The sequence below is a fragment of the Desmodus rotundus genome, chromosome 4 (assembly GCF_022682495.2).
Source record: "Desmodus rotundus isolate HL8 chromosome 4, HLdesRot8A.1, whole genome shotgun sequence".
NCBI lineage: Eukaryota > Metazoa > Chordata > Mammalia > Chiroptera > Phyllostomidae > Desmodus > Desmodus rotundus.
Genome location: NC_071390.1, coordinates 158,161,972 through 158,178,240, shown reverse-complemented (window position 1 = coordinate 158,178,240; position 16,269 = coordinate 158,161,972). Strand labels below are relative to the sequence as shown.

The 16,269-nt window shown below is 41.9% G+C and overlaps 1 protein-coding gene across 6 annotated transcripts in view; it reads right to left on the bottom strand.

Moving 5' to 3' along the window:
• The window catches only part of TLR6 (toll like receptor 6), a 36,598-nt gene that overhangs the window by 9,156 nt on the left and 11,173 nt on the right, over positions 1 to 16,269 (bottom strand). For 3 of the 6 annotated variants that reach the window (XR_008426614.2, XR_008426616.1, XR_008426615.1), the window contains 2 exons: positions 4,806 to 9,294; positions 4,354 to 4,438 (listed from right to left, as the gene is read on the bottom strand). Coding sequence is in view for 1 of the 6 variants with exons in the window: in XM_045182666.2 (XP_045038601.2) it covers positions 6,835 to 9,294; positions 9,432 to 9,452 (2,481 nt within the window). In the remaining 5 variants the exon portion in view is untranslated. Of the gene's footprint in view, positions 1 to 4,353; positions 4,439 to 4,675; positions 9,295 to 9,431; positions 9,514 to 16,269 lie in introns of those variants that run through there. The other 3 variants (XR_008426612.1, XR_008426613.1, XM_045182666.2) reach the window with 3 other exon arrangements.

Here is a 16,269-nt window from a genome sequence, read left to right as displayed (position 1 = left end):
TTTAAGATGAAAGTGAGGAATTTAAAGACATTTCATACTCTATTTGGAGTGGCCACTTGGAGCTATTTATGCATCCAGCAAGTTTTTACTGAGTAGCTGCAATGGGCCACTCACTGTTCTCAGCACTGGGGATAAGCCACAGACGAGGTTTGGAAGTCTCTTATTCTCCCAAAGCATATGTACTTTTGCGGAGGGAAAACAGAAAACAAGTAAACAAGATAATTTCAGGGAGTGATGTCTGCTGTAAAGAAAGCCAAGGGGAGCAATGTGGCAGAGAGAGATTGTAGGGAATGCTCCTTTAGATTGGGAATCACAGGGAGGCCTCTTGGAGGAGGTGACATTTCAGCTGAGACCCAAAGTCAAGAACAAGCTAAGCATGCTCCCGGGAACGACTGATCTCAGTGCAAGTGCCAGGAGCGGAGTGGCAGAGGTGGGAATCAATGTGGCACATCGTGGGGGGAACAGCCTGAAGGCAACTGTGGCTGGAATGTGGTGGGCAAGGGGGAGAGAGGAAAGAGATGCAGAGGGGAAGGAGGGCAGACCTCGGCAGCAGGTCCCGATGAGGAGCTTGACCTCTGTTCTAACTGCAAGGGGAGGTCATTAACAGGTTGTAAGCAGAGGAATGATTTACTGTAATTTACACCTTAAAAACAATCACTCCGACTGCTATTGAGAGAACATGGGAGACAGGAGTAAAAGCAAGGAGGCTGGTTGGGAAGTCACATCGGCACACAGGTGAGAGATGTTGGGGGCTCCGTCAGGATGGCAGATGCTCTGCTTCAGGTTGCCAAGTGAAACATGACCCCTGTCTTCTCGTGTATGTAGTCAGGAAAAGGTCAAAGGCTGTACCACCGCCTGTGTGTTGTGAATGTCTGTACTCATGAGCGTGCAGATGGAGATGCTATATTGATGGGATCTGAAAGTATAGTGGCTTAAACGAGGTGGAAGTTTACTTTCCTCTCACATAAGAGGTGAGCCATCCAAGACTTGGAGAGGGGCTGACTTCAGCTGCACAAAATAGCAGAAGGAGGGCATGTCATCAACAGGCTTTCATCTCCAGGGACTACGAGGTTCCTTCCAATTCTTACCCCTTTTCAAGTGGAAAGACATGACCCATTTTTCTCAGAGATGTGACCCAGACAAGCAGTTAGCTTCCAGCTACATCTTATTGCCCAGAATTTAGTCACATGTCCATATCAAGCTGCAAGGGAGGCTGGGAAATGTAATCTCTAGCTGAGTTGCCCTAATAAAGCTCACACATTCTAGTATTAAATAAAGACAGTATGAATATTGGTGACAACTAAAAATCTCTGTCACAACATTTTTCAATTTATGTGCATAGTCATGTGTTATGGACTGAATTGTGTCCTCTCCAAAATTCACATGTTGAAGCCCTAAATCCCAGTAATTTAGAGTATGACTATATCGGGAGGTAGGGGTTTTAAAGTGAGGTTAAATGAAGGCATAAGGGTGGAGCCCTAATCCGACATGAATGTTGTTCTTATAAGAAGAAAGAGAGACACACAGCTGTGGGCACACAGAGAAAAGGCCATCTGAGGACAAATGAGAAGGCAGCCGTCTACAAGCCAAGGAGAAAGGCCTCAGCAGAAAACAAACCTACTGACACCTGGATCTTGGACTTCCAGGCCTCAGAACTGTGAGAAATAAATTTCTGTTGTTTAAGTCACCAGCCTGTGCTATTTTCCTATGGCAGCCCTAACAGGCCAATACACCATCCTTCTGGATAGTGGTCATGAGGCAGGCAATTCCTGGATCCTCATCCTTACCCCCATCACAGCTAATTCGTCTGGGTAGAAAGACTAGACAGAGAACATTTGGGCAGTTTACTGTCTCTGCTTCCAAACTTTCTTGGAGCTCAGCCTCTGGGTTTTGTGAGACCCCTTGATATCCTTGAAATAAGCACCCCTCTTCTCAAGTTGGTATCTGGAAGAATTCAACAGAGGAGATAGAAAATATTTATCTAAGAAAATCAACTTCTTATGATAGAACTTTCATATGCCTGAAGCATGTGGATATTTTCATATGCGACCAAAATGTAGGTTTTATTTAGTTCTAGTTTAAAATGTCAAAATTCTGTATTTTCAATGTCAACAATATTTTGGGGGGAACATATTGAAACCACTTAAAAATATTTGATCATTTATTGATGTGAGAGAGAAACACTGACTGGTTGCCTCCCGCAGGCACCTGGCCTGGGATCAAACCCTCCACATAGCTGAGTGTCCTGCCGGGGAATCAAACATGAAACTTTTGGGTGCATGGGGTGATGCTCCAACCAACTGAGTCACCTGGCCAAGGCAGGGGAGGATTTTTTTTTTTGTAATTGTACCTTAGGAGCCCTAAGTGGCATCAAGAGGCTACTATCACCTCCCTTAGGAAAAAAAGAATTCTAAATTAGGTAAATGCCTTACAGAGGGAATGGAGGGGAAGAGGTAGAAGGTAGGCAGGGTGGTAGGCACGGGGTGGGGGGGGCTGGAAAGTGAGGGACCTCCTGGGGTTGTTTTAGTAAACCTGGTTTTCTTTCAAGTTACAAGTGCAAAGGTAAAAGGAAAAGTTTTCCAAAGATCCTCCTTTCGTTCCAGTTTACCAGCACGGGTTTCCCTCTGTAAAACTTTTCCTTTTACCTTTGCACTTGCGACTCAAAAGAAAACCAGGTTTACTAAAACAACCCCAGGAGGTCCCTCACTTTCCAGCCCCCACCCCCGTGCCTACCACCCTGCCGACCTTCTACCTCTTCCCCTCCCATCTTTGTCTGCAGATGGGCCATCTGATGCTCAGGCGCCATTTTTCAGTCTTCCCCCCAGGAAACTTTTCCCCTTTTAAGATGTTTGGGGGCCATTCTCTTTGCTTTCGGATCCATAGTTTTTCTTTGGGGTTTTATATCATTGTGCTGTGTGTTTATGCATGTCTATGTATGTCTGTTATAGATATGGTGTTGTTAGATGGATCTGCCAAAAAAGTTGATTTGTAAATTCTAATGTAGACTGTAAAAGGGCCCTAGTTCATTGGCTTAAAACAAACGAGCACTCATACAAGTTGGAAAAATAACAGAAACTAATGCAATTACTTTTAAAGTGCACATGATCTAAGATTAACCTTTAGCAAAGAAAAACTACCTTAAGGATGTTGGTTTAACTAAAGAAATGCGTTTGTCCACTGCTCCCAGCTTCGGAGCTAGCAGACTACATGGGAAACCAGGGTAATAAGGCAGAGACCTTAACGCGTCATTTTATAACACAGGCACGCAAGATGCCTCAGTTTAAGATCCAGACATTTGTGATAAAGCCTGATGAGGATTTTATGGTGATTGGAAATTATTGCATGTATAGAATAAGATGTGTGTTTAGTAAAAGAAGGTATGAGGAATGGAAATGTATTATTATTGAAAAAAAAGAAAGTAATTTTGTTCTAAAGTAAATGCAACAAGGAAATAGGAAAAAAGACGAACGGTTTATAAAAGTTGCAGAAAGTTTGTGTATGTTGTAGAAGTTTTACAGAAATGGAATTTTGAAAAAGAAACCTCACACATGGTCAAACTAAGACTGGAATAGATTTATTTAACTTAAAGTATGGCGATACAGATTTGGAATTAGAGTTTCTGTCACTGTTAAAAGGACAAAAGGTTTTTTCTTTTCCATGCTATTGCTATGTTTTAGTAGGAAATTATAAAGGGAATGTCTCTTTACAAAAGGGGGAAATAAGATGAATGAGGCCTATCTGATGTTTGGAAAGTGCATTTCAATGCAGTTGCCCTCCCTCAAGGATAAAAATGTATTAATGATGATCCACATACATTCTTATTGGGTAGAAGCATTCCCATGCCCAAGGGTTACAGCTACAGCAGTTACTAAATTACTTCTAGAAAGGAGTTTTGCTGCTCAGAAAATCCTGAGTCCCATAAGGAAAGGGGAACCCATTCCACTAGACAAATTCTACACCAGCTACGTAAAACTTGGCCGATATTGTAGTATTGTCATTGTGCTTAGCACCCCCTGTCCTCTGGTTTTATCAAACAAACTGACAAGATCGGTAAAATTCAATTGGTGAAACTTGTTGAATCTTTTAATCTGCCTTGGCCTAAAGCTCTTCACTTGGTATTGCTTAACTTAAGATGTATTCCTTTTGCTAAATATTGATTGTTCTCTTCTAAAATTGATACTGGGAGACCTATCCTATGAAGCTACATCAGGGACTGTGTGAACTTTTGTTATTAAGAAGACCTTCTAACTTACTGCAGAGAACTTACAGAGGCTCCTGAAATCAGCGCAAGCTTGTAGAGCAGTCTTTCCACAGAGCGCTCCTGGGAGACGAAGACAGTGAGCATTACGGCCTACAGCTGGGTGCGTGGTCCGTCAGAGGACATCTCCACAAGGACTCCCCGAGAGGCTGGGCCACACTGGGTGTTGTTAACTAATCCCTGAGTTGCAAGATTAAAGGGTACTGATAAATAATTATGTGGTTTTGAAAAATAAATAAAATATTTGATCATTTAGAATGTGTGACATACTTTGTTGTTGTTTTAGGGGTGGGGGGTTTTTTTAGTGTTTTTTTTAAAAATTTTTATTGTTATTCAATTACAGTTGTGTGCCTTTTCTCCCCATCCCTCCACCCCACCACATCCAAACCCCCCTCCCTCCCCCTTTTTTAGTGTTTTTGTTTTTTAGTTTATGCAATAGTCCACTGGCGGCTGAGGAAAGTTCACTGCTTGGGAGAGGGTCTGGCCAGCGCTCTCCCGCAAGCAAGGAAGAAGACTGCTTGAATAAAATTTCATTAAGAGTTATTACCTTACAATGATTAATTATGAAACGGGTCTGTTGAATAAGTCCATAAGGAAAGGGCTTCCTTTTTCTCTTTAACTGCTGCCTTACAACCAGGTTTTGTGGACTCTCGCTCCGTCAGGATCTTTTCTGAATTTGGGGCAGACCCCATTGCTTTTAGTGACAAGTCTCATTTCAGCAATTGCCCCTGTACTTCAGGCATTAAAATGTCCAAGCCAGTCCAATTTCACACCCAACTGGCACCCAATTCAAAAGTGTGCCTGGCCCTGGCTCAGGCCTTCCTTGCTGGGAAGTGTGGGAGGAGTGTGGTCAGTGTCTTCACCCTTCCTCCATCTCCTCTGTGTTTTCCACGTTCTGGATGTCCCCAGGCTACCGCAAGAGAAGAGTACAGTGGATAGGGAGGAGCATATCTCCCTGAAGATAACTATTGGGTAGGGCAGCCAGGCCCTGTGCCTCTGCCTCTTACGATGGCGGGTCCAAATGTTGGCTGTTTCACAGGATGCACCTGTGGGTTATTCAGAAGCTTCGGGCAAATCCCATATTGAACAGTTCCTTGATGTAAGTGGCACATTCTCTGGCTGACCTCTAGCAGCCATCCCCATTTCCCCCAACACACACCTCTTCCCCCTAGCCCTATGGCCTTGTACTACTATGGTCCCTCTATTGTACAAAAGGCTGTCCAGATAGCTGAGGTCCCCTCATGACAACTCCATCCCACTGCCCTTTCCGTGGTCGACATGGCCCGCAGGAAGTTTGCCATGCTGACTAATGGGAGGGCAGACTACAGTCGCTTTTTCCTTTCTCTCCTCATCCTGCCTCTTGGGGGCTGCCCAAGCCAACCTTTCACCTTCTGAATTCTCCAGGTGGGAAGCACTTGTTCATTCGTTCAATATTTATCAGACACTTATATGTGTAAGGCATTGTTCACCAGTCTCTACACTCACTGCCCACCGCGGCACCAACTCTAGGACACACTTGTCAAGCTCCTCCAGGAGCTCTCACCCCACCTGCCCTGGACTATGGATTCCGTTTGCCCGGCGAGCCTTCAGGTGGAGGGTGGGCGCCAGACTATGCTTCTACTATGCTCAGAGCCCCTCTTGTTTGCCTTTGGAAGAAATCCAAAGTCATCTCCCCACAGGTCTAGCACCTCTACTTCATGAATCCCTATTCACCCTTTTGAACCTTCTGTAAATGGTAAAATGAATTGAGGGTTACTGGTCTCTTTTTGCTATTTTTTCTGTAAGTCCAACCTAGCTGTGCCTAATATTTCTGTCTAACATGTGCTTTTTGTTAGCTTTGAGGCATTCTCCAAAATTCTAATGCACCAAAATGCCCTATACAATAACCAGTTACAAATAAATTTGGTTCTGAGGGGGTTTTTTGCTTCTTTGGCAGGGGGAGGGTGGCTGAGGGTTTTGGCAAGCAGGTAAACCCATGTCTTTGGCCTCAACAGCCTAGGACTAAGGCTGTATTTCCTTTCATACACACAAACTACTGCATTTGTGTAGCTAGGTCAAAAGTTTAACGATTATTCAGACGTGAAGAAAAGCTGTCTTTATTTTCCACACCTGGTCTAACTTTTCCCCAAGCTCTAAAGCTGAGCAGGAGGACAAAGCTTGCCCAGAGGCGATGAGGACGCACAGGACACTCGAAGGGGCACTGCGCTCAGTTGTGAGGGTGGCTCTTTCCTCGCTGCCGTGAAGCCCCATCAACTCCTGCTCACACGGAGCCCATTGGGAAAGGGGACAGGAGGGGAAGGGTCTTTGAATGACTGAGCCTTTAACCCAAACGGGACTGTTTCCATTTGAAACAGAATGGTTCAATCAGAACAGACTGAGCTATCTGTAATGGCCAATTTGGGCACCACCTCAGCCCCAGCCTGCTTCCCTGGCCCAATGAAGCACGGCTGTTGCTCCATGTTTCTTGAACACATACAGAGAATGTCGGCACCATTTAGGCAGTAACTTAACTCCATGATGTTGGTTGGAATCCATGTGTATGAGTTTCTTAAGTTGGATTTCCTGGCTTTTTTTTTTTACATTTCCACATCACTGTTTTCAGTGTTTAGTACTAATTTCACATTAAAAGCAGCTCTAATGTTAGCCCAAAAAAGTCCACGTTTGCTCTTCTCCTTCGGCCATTCCAAATAAGTCCGCTGTGTCATGAGCGACTTCAGCTTGTGGTACTTGCTAGGAATGTCGTTTTGTGGGATGGGTTCCAGCAAGACCAGGATTAAGTTGTCAGATCCTTCATGAAAGAGATTGTGGTGGGCAAAGTAGAGCTCATAGTGGCACCACTCGCTCTGAACAAAGTTGGGAGATAAAACAAAGATGGACTTGTAACTCTTCTCAATGCAGTTGATGATATTTTCCACAATGCTCTTGCCAGGAACAAAGTTCCTCTCGTGGAGACAAATCCGTATATCTTCCTTTTCTAGGTTTGGCAGTAATTCATTCTTCACCCAGGCAGAATCATGTTCGCTGTAGGAAATAAAAGCATGGAACTGGAGAGTCCTTTGCAGTTTGTCTAAAGGTATGTTCCTAGCCCTGCGCCGGGTCTGGGTCCACTGACACACCATCCTGAGATACCAGGGCAGATCCAGATACATACAGAGGACAGTCAGAATAACAGCTGACACCAGTCCAGTGACCCCAATGGTGACAATCAGCAGAGCTGTGTTGCAGCTTAATGGAGACACGTGAAAATCCTTCAGTAGGGTCCCCTTGTGGCTTCCTGGGTAGTCACACTGGTAAGAGTCAGGCCAACCCTCGACCACCCCACTCGATACTTGGCTTACACTTTGGATAAATTCTCTGAGCTCACACGTACATTGGAATGGATTGTGCCCTGCATTTAGGGACCTAATCTTCTGGCAGCTCTGGAAGAAATGAGCAGATGGGTTGGAAATTGAGTTATAGTCAATGATCAGTACAGAGAGGCTGCCAAAGGTACCACATCCAGGAAGATGGGTTAAGGAATTGAAAGCAACATTGAGTTCTTTCAAAGCCTCCAGACTGGTGACATCTTCAGGGATCCTTGTTATTCTGTTATTGTGAAGATCAAGAACCCTGACCCTGGAAGGTAAACAACTGAACACAGAGTCAGTAAGTACATTTGAGGACAAATTTAACACCACTATACTCCCAACCCAAGTGCAATTTCTGTCGTGTCTATCATATTCCAAATAATTCCAGCTCACATCCAGTGTCTCCAAAGACAGCATATCCTTAGTCATGAGACCCACTTTGAAAAGGTCTTTTAATTCATTCTTTTGTAAGATCAGTGTCTCCAATCTAACCAAAGTGGAGCACTTTTGAAAAATACTGTCTGTGAAAACATTCCGGGTAAAGTTCAAGACCTTAAATGTGCTTGTGGCTGGAGGACAAAGCATGTGTATAAAGTGTGTATCTGATATGGTTAACATCATAATGTTCATCTCAGAAAACACTCTGTATAATGCCTTCTGGGAATAAATAAAAACTCTATTTGTAACATGTTCGATTGTCAATGCTTTCAAAGATGTTTCAGGATAAGTAAAATCTTCTTCATCAATGCTTTCAACAATTGTTAGATTGTAAATATCGAGGTATTCTACAGGCCTGGGCCAAAGGAATTGAAAAACTCTGACCAAGCATTGCCAAGTGGTTTCCACGTGGTTGAGTGTAAAATTCAGTAAATTTGGACCTCTAGTTAGTTGTGATAAAAATTTAATAAAAACTTGACAGTTCATATCATTCAACTTAATATTATTCAGTTGTAGGCATTTCAAACTGTTAACTGATATGTTTGCTTGGACAGAGAAGAAATTATTTGGGTGAAAAACCAAGTGAAGTGTTTTTGTATTCAGAATTTGAAGACCTTCTGTCTCATGTTCTTTCACGTAATAACCTTCCAAATCCAGGAGGATGCCACTTACATGCAAGTGAGCAATTGGTAGCAGATCCCATGGTTCTAGCTTTTTAGCACTTAATCCCAAGAAATTCAGTTGAGTCAAATTACTGAATTCCTTACAGATGGGCAGAGCATCAAAGTCATTGAATGAGAGGTCCAAATGCTTGAGGTTGGTGATAGGATGGCAGGATATCTTCTGCAACTGATTGTGTGATAAATCCAAATATTCCAAATCCTGGTTGAACTTGAAAATACTAATATCAAGGCACTGAAGTCTATTATGGGAAAGCCTCAGAACTTTCAGCCGTGAGAGAAAGCTGATGTCAGAGAGGTGAAGCTCAGATACATAGTTTTGAGACATATCTAAGACTTCGGTTTTGGGTGGCAGGCCTTTTGGAACATGAGTAAGGCCTTGGTTTGACTTGTTTACTGCAAACTCACTTTCGTCAGAGAAATGGGTTGAGGTTCCAACTACTAAGGTTACGATGTAAACAAAATGAAAGCTTCTGATAGTGGTTTCTCTGTCCTTGATCATGATGTGGAAGCAGCTATGCCCCAAAGGGTTGTTGCTGTTCTTCAGAGCATCTTGATAAGCACCCAAACTCTAGAAATAAAATATACATTAAGACGCATAAAGACTGGGGAATTGTTTTCAAACCTCCACTTAAAATTAAACACAAAATCTCAACTATTTCTTTATTCACGATTCCCATCAAATGCATATGTGTTTTTCCAACTCACATTAGACCAGAAGCAGTACATTCAAAGAGACAGGATTCAGCACTCGATCATCTGTAAACATCGAGTTCCTACAGCTGACACACTGATAAAACAGGAAAAGACAGATAAATGTTAATAAGCACATTGAGGAAGTCAGAAGGCAGGTCAGGCTAAAAGCTGCTGTGTGTGCAAGAGAACAGTTTCCCATAACCAGGACTTCTCACCGTACTACAACGTGGCCTAATAGTGATTTTCGTGACAATCAGTGAACGAGAAGATGACCTGGCTGAGGGTTGGAGGCAGGTGAACAGGCCCACAGACTCCGTATTTGTGACCAGAACAAAGCATTGGAACTTTGAGAGTTACTGGACTGCATTCAAGATTTTAAAAAACCATCTAGGAGCCCCCAGGGAATGAGAGCAGGCAACAACATTTCTACACAAGTACGACCTTGTGTAGCAGGAATAATTGGGAGCAGACTTTGACTAGTTGTTGTTCAGTTTTATTAAGAAAACTACCCACTGTTCATCACCTGAGGGTGTATTGGAATAGAAAAGCAGTTAAGAGATTAGTAGGGTTTCAATTCACCAATTCAAAACACCTCAAGGAGTTTGTAATGAGCTAGTGCTTGGATTATAAGGGGACCAGGCCACTTCTTTTCTTTTCTTTTTTTGACCGAAATCCTTTTTCTTGATCCCTTTACCTTTTTCACCCAATGCCTCAAACTCCCTCCCCCCTGGCATCCATTAGTCTGTTCTCCGTTTCTATGAGTCTGTTTCTGTTTTGTTTGTACATTTATTTTGTTCTTTAAATTTCACATATAAGTGAAATCATATGGTATTTGTCCTTCTCTGACTTATTGCATTTAGCATAATTGCCTTCTAGGTCCATCCATGCTGTTACAAATGTTAAGACTTCATCCTTTTTTATGGCCAAGAAATATTCCACTGTGTGTGTGTGTGTGTGTGTGTGTGTGTGTGTGTGTATCACAGCTTTTTTATCCACTGTTCTACTGATAGGCACTTGGGCTGCTGCCATATCTTGGCTACTGTAAACAACACTGCGGTAAACATGGGGTCGATATATTCTTTCAAATTAGTGTTTCGGGTTTCTTCAGATATATACCCAGAGGTGGAATTGCTGGGTCATAAGGCATTCCATTTTTAGTTTTTTGAGGAAACCACATACTATTTTCCATAGTGGCTGTACCAGTCTATGTTCCCACCAACAGTGCAGTAGGGTTCCCTTTTCTCCACATCCTCGCCAACACTTGTTATTTGTTGATGTACTGATGATGGCCATTCTGACAGATGTGAGGTACCATCTCATTGTGGTTTTAATTTGCATCTCTATGATGACTAGTGACATTGAGCATCTTTTCATATGCCTCTAGGCCGTCTGTATGTCCTCTTTGAGGAAGTGCCTATTCAGGTCCTCTGCCCACAAAATGGCATATTTTTAAAGCCAATTATACTTCAATTTTTAAAAAATGGCATATACAAAAATTTTAAATATCAAAAAAATTAAAAATGGCATATGATTAAAAGTCCCTCACCACTCCTTCCATACAGCCTCTCCCAGTTATTCACAAAAATAACCATGAAAACACAGGTACCCTGGAAAACCACCGTGCCACCTAAAACATAGAAAGATGGAAAATCAATGGCAGAATCCAAAAGCATTTACACTCATGAAAAAGAAACTGAGCTGTATTAAGGGAAGTCCAGTGTACTCAAGCTTTGTCTCAGGAAAATAGACTCCCTGACAAGAGGTGTGAATACATTTTATCCCTCTATCTGTTCGTCTCTGATTCAAACACAAAGGGTGAGCAACAACCAGGTAATTAAGTAGTATTTCTGTTCCCCCAATGGTACTGGTGCAGATGGGTCACAACACTGAGTTTTCCTTCTACAGCCACCGTCCTCCAACCCCTCATCATACAATGATAGATACTCAGGTAACAGCTGAGCAAGAAGTACTCTTACCAGTTCTATTCAACACACTATATGGGAAGTCCTAGCCAGAGTCAATTAGACAATAAAAAGAAACAAAAAGGATCCAAACTGGGAATGAAGAAATAAAATTACCTCTGTTTTCAGATGATATGATCTTACATGTAAAGAATCCTAAAGAGTCCACCAAAAAGACTTTTGGAGCTAATATACAAATTCAGTAAAGCTGCAGGATACAAAACTAAAGAAAATCAGTTGTTTCTCTATACACTAATAACAAACTATCTGGAAAAGAAATAAACAAAACAATCCTATTTACAACTGCATGAAAAAGAATAAAATACATAGGAATAAATTCAACGAAGGAGGTGAAAGACCTATACACTGAACACATAAGACATTGAAGAAAGAAATTGAAGACACAAATAAATGGAAAGATATCCTGTGCTCATGGATCAGAAGAAAAAATATTGTTATAAATGTCTATACTACCCAAAGCCATATATAGATTCGATGCAATAGCTATCAAAATTCCAATGGTATTTTTCACAGAAATAGGAAAAAATTATAAAATTCCTATAGAACCACTAAAGAACCCAAATAACCAAGCAATTCTGAGAGAGAACAAAGCTGGAGGCATCACACTTCCTGATTTCAAACTATATTACATAGCTACAGTAATCAAAACAGTGTGGTATTCACATAAAAACAGACACATGGACCAAAGGAACAGAACTGAGAGCCCAGAAATAAATCCATGCATACACTGTCAACCAATATTTGACAAGGGGGTCAAAAATACTCAATGGGGAAAGGATAGTCTCTTCAATAATTGGTGTCAGGAAAACTGTATATGCACGTGCAAAAGAAAAGTTTGACCCCTATCTTATCCCACTCACAAAAAATTTTCTCCAAATAGATGAAAAACTTAAATGTAAGACCTAAAACCACAAAACTCCCAGAAGTCAACACAATGTCAGCTTCTCCTAGAAGAAAACCTGACATTGGTTTTGGTGATGATTTTTTGTACCTGACACCAAAAACAGAAGCAACAAAAATAAAACTGAAAAAGTGGGGCTATACCAAAATAAAAGACTTCTGCAAAGCAAAAGAAACAATCAAAAAATGAAAAGTCCACCTACACGCTGGGAGAAAACACATATGAACCATATAATCTGATAAGGGGTCAATATCCAAAATGTATAAGGAACTCATATATCCCAATAGCAAAAAAAGTAAGAACACAACCAAATAATTCGATTAAAAAACTGGCAGAAGACTTAACCAGACATTTTTCCAAAGAAAGCACACAAATCACCAACAGGTACATGAAAACATGCTTGATATCTCTAATCATTGGGGAAATGCAAATCAAAATCACAATGAAACATCACCTGACATCTGTTAGAAAGGCTGTTATAAAAAAGACAAGAGAGCCCTGGCTGGTGTGGCTCAGTTGGTTGGAGCATCGTTCCATAAAATGAAAGGTTGCTTGTTCCATTCCCAGTTAGGGCACAACCTAGGTTATGGGTTCCATCCCCAATTGGTCCCCGATCAAGGCATGTAGGGGGGTCAGCTAATTGATGTTTCTCTCCTCATATTGATATTTCTCTCTCTGTCTCTCTCTCAAAGCAATGAAAAAATGTCCTTCAGTGAGGATTTTTAAAAAAGGGAAGAGATAACAAGTGTTGGCAAGGGTGTGAACAGAAGGGACCCTTGAGCACTCCCGGTGGGAATGTACATTGGTGCCACCACTATGGAAAATAATAAAGAGTTTCCTCAAAAGTAATATAAATAGAACTACCATATGATCCAGCACTTCCATTTCCAGGTATATATCTAAAGGAAATAAAATCACTATCTCAAAGATGGAGTTTCCCCATGTTTGCTGACACATTACTCACGATAAGACATGGAAACAACCTAAGTGTCCATTGACGGATGAAAGGGTAAATAAAATGATATGTAAATACAGAGTCCAGCACAAATGACGCCCCTTTTTCATTACAAAATCTTTTTTTCAAAATCATAAGTGTGCAATTCTATAATACAACAACATCACAGTCAAGCACATCATATGACATTTTAGGTGAGATGTTCAAATTAAAACTATAAATTATTACACCCATATTATTACCCTACCAACCACACTCAGGTAAGCCTTACTTCAGGCCTTACTTCTGCTGGACTCTCTATGTATATGTCAAGTCATTAGCAACTGTAGCACAATATTTCTTCTGCTCTGGTAGCAGAAGCTGCTGAATGAATTTTGCCACAAGATGTTTCATGCCACAGTCTTGTATCAAAATCTCGGACACAGTGATTTTGGAACCCCCAGAGCAGCTTCCAGTTTTCACACTGTCAGTTGCCGATCTTTGTTGATTGCAGCCCATACATATTCTACATTCTGAGGTGTTCTGCTTGTTGCAGGCCTTCCAAAATGTGGATCACTTTCAATAGATTCTCAGTCATCTTTGAAGCATTTGTGCCACACTTTTATTGGTGCTGCACTTGTTGCATTGCCCCTGAAAGCCTCTGAATCATCCAAATAGTTTCTGCAGAGGATGTTCAAGCTTAACACAAAACTGGACACTGATTTGTTGCTCTAATCTCTCAGTCATTTTGACTGTGATGGCCACACAGTACACACGCTCACTCAACAGTGTCTACGGCCCCCACTGACTAGTACAATGAGTCGTCATTGTTCACACATGCGCATTCCAGTCCTCTCTCCTTAGCTGCCAGGCTACAAACTGCTCTTGTTATATTAACAATGGCTGGACTTTTCCCAGACAGATCTCGCGCATGTGTGTGTGTATCACCCTGACACCTTGATGGCATTACACTTAAGTGAAATTAAGTCAGAGAAAGACAAATACTGTAGGATCTCATGTATACATGGAATCTAAAAAAGCGAAAGAAAGGTGGTTGCCAGGAGCTGGGAGGTGAGAAAAAAAGGAGACGGTCAAAGGTACCAACTTCTAGCTGCAAGACAAATGCGTTCTGGGGATCGCATATGCGGCCCAGTGACTGGAGTTAACAGCATTGCATCGAATACCTGAATGTTGCTAGAAGAGGAAATCTTAAATATTCTCACCACAAAAAAGGTAATTATGTGCGGTGATTGATGTGTTAACTAACCTTAGCGTGGTAATCATTTTGCAATATATATGTTATCAAATTATCACATTGTAGACTTAAACTTACAGAATGTTATATGTCTGTTATATCTCAATAAAGATAGAAGAAAAAGAACTGGGCAAGAGGTAGGGAGGAACCTGAGGGGGCACACTGCATTCTGAGATGCAGAAGCCATACACAGTACATGTGAAAGGGAAAGAAGATAAGAACACACGTGGGTGTATTCATCAGGAATTATAGTTTGTATGCATAAAACTCCATTACGTCAAAGTATCAGAGAATCTGGTCAACAGGGTAAGAGAAGGTACTACTTTATACTACTGAAAATAAATCACTTGTGATGAAAATATAACTAGTAGGAACACTTACGCACTGAATAGGAGACTTCTGGCCAAGATGGAGGCGTAGGTAGACACACTGTACCTCCTTGTACAACCAAAAGAAGAACAACAATTTAAAAACAAAAAACAACCAGAACTGACAGAAAATCGAACTGTATGGAAGTCTGACGACCCAGGAGATAAAGAAGAAACATTTATCCAGACCAGTAGGAGGGGCAGAGACGGACAGCCGGGGAGGAGAGGATGCATGGCTGGTGGACCAGGCCAGGCAAAGCTGCAGCTGGCAGGCAAGGCAGCAGTTGATGAACTTGGCACCAGACCGCACAACCCAGGGTCCCAGCATAGGGAAATAAAGCCTGAAACCTTTCACTGAAAACACCTGTTGGGGCAGCAGTGGGAGAAACTCCCAGCCTCACAGGAGAGTTCATTGGAGAGACCCACAGGGGCCTAGAGCGTGCACAAGACCATGCACATGGGAATCAGCACCAGAGGGGCCCAATTTGATTGTGAGTAGCAGAGGGAGTGAATGAAATCCGGCAGAGAGTGGAGCAAGTGCCATTGCTCCCTCTCGGACCCCTCCCCCACAAACAGCATCACAGTGCAGAGACCAGTGTTACCCTGCCCTGGTGAACATCTAAGGCTCCGCCCCTTACTACATAACAGGCTCATCAAGACAAAAAAATGGCCTAAATGAAAGAACAGATCCAATAAAAAATTTTTAAAAAAGAAAGAAAGAACAGATCAAAGCTCCAGAAAAAATACAACTAAGCAATGAAGAGATAGCCAACCTATCAGATGCACAGTTCAAGACACTGGTAATCAGGAAGCTCACAGAATTGGTTGAATTTGGTCACAAATTAGATGAAAAATGAAGGCCACGCTCAGAGAAACAAAAGAAAATGTACAGGGAACCAATAGTGATGGGAAGGAAACTGGGACTCAAAGCAACCGTGTGGACCAGAAGGAAGAAAGAAACATCCAACCAGAAAAGAATGAAGAAACAAGAATTCAAAAAAATGAGGAGAGGCTTAGGAACCTCCAGGATATCTTGAAACATTCCAACATCCAAATTATAAGGGTGCCAGAAGGAGAAGAGGAAGAGCAACAAATTGAAAACTTATTTGAAAAAATAATGAAGGAGAACTTCCCTAACCTGGCAAAGGAAATAGACTTCCAGGAAGTCCAGGAAGCTCAGAGAGTCCCAAAGAAGCTGGACCCAAGGAGGAACACACCAAGGCACATCATAATTACATTCCCCAAGATTACACAGAAGGAGAGAATCTTAGAAGCAGCAAGAGAAAAGAACACAGTTACCTACAAAGGAGTTCCCATAAGACTGTCAGCTGATTTCTCAAAAGAGACCTTACAGGCAAGATGGGGCTGGAAAGAAGTATTCCAAGTCATGAAAGGCAAGGGCCTACATCC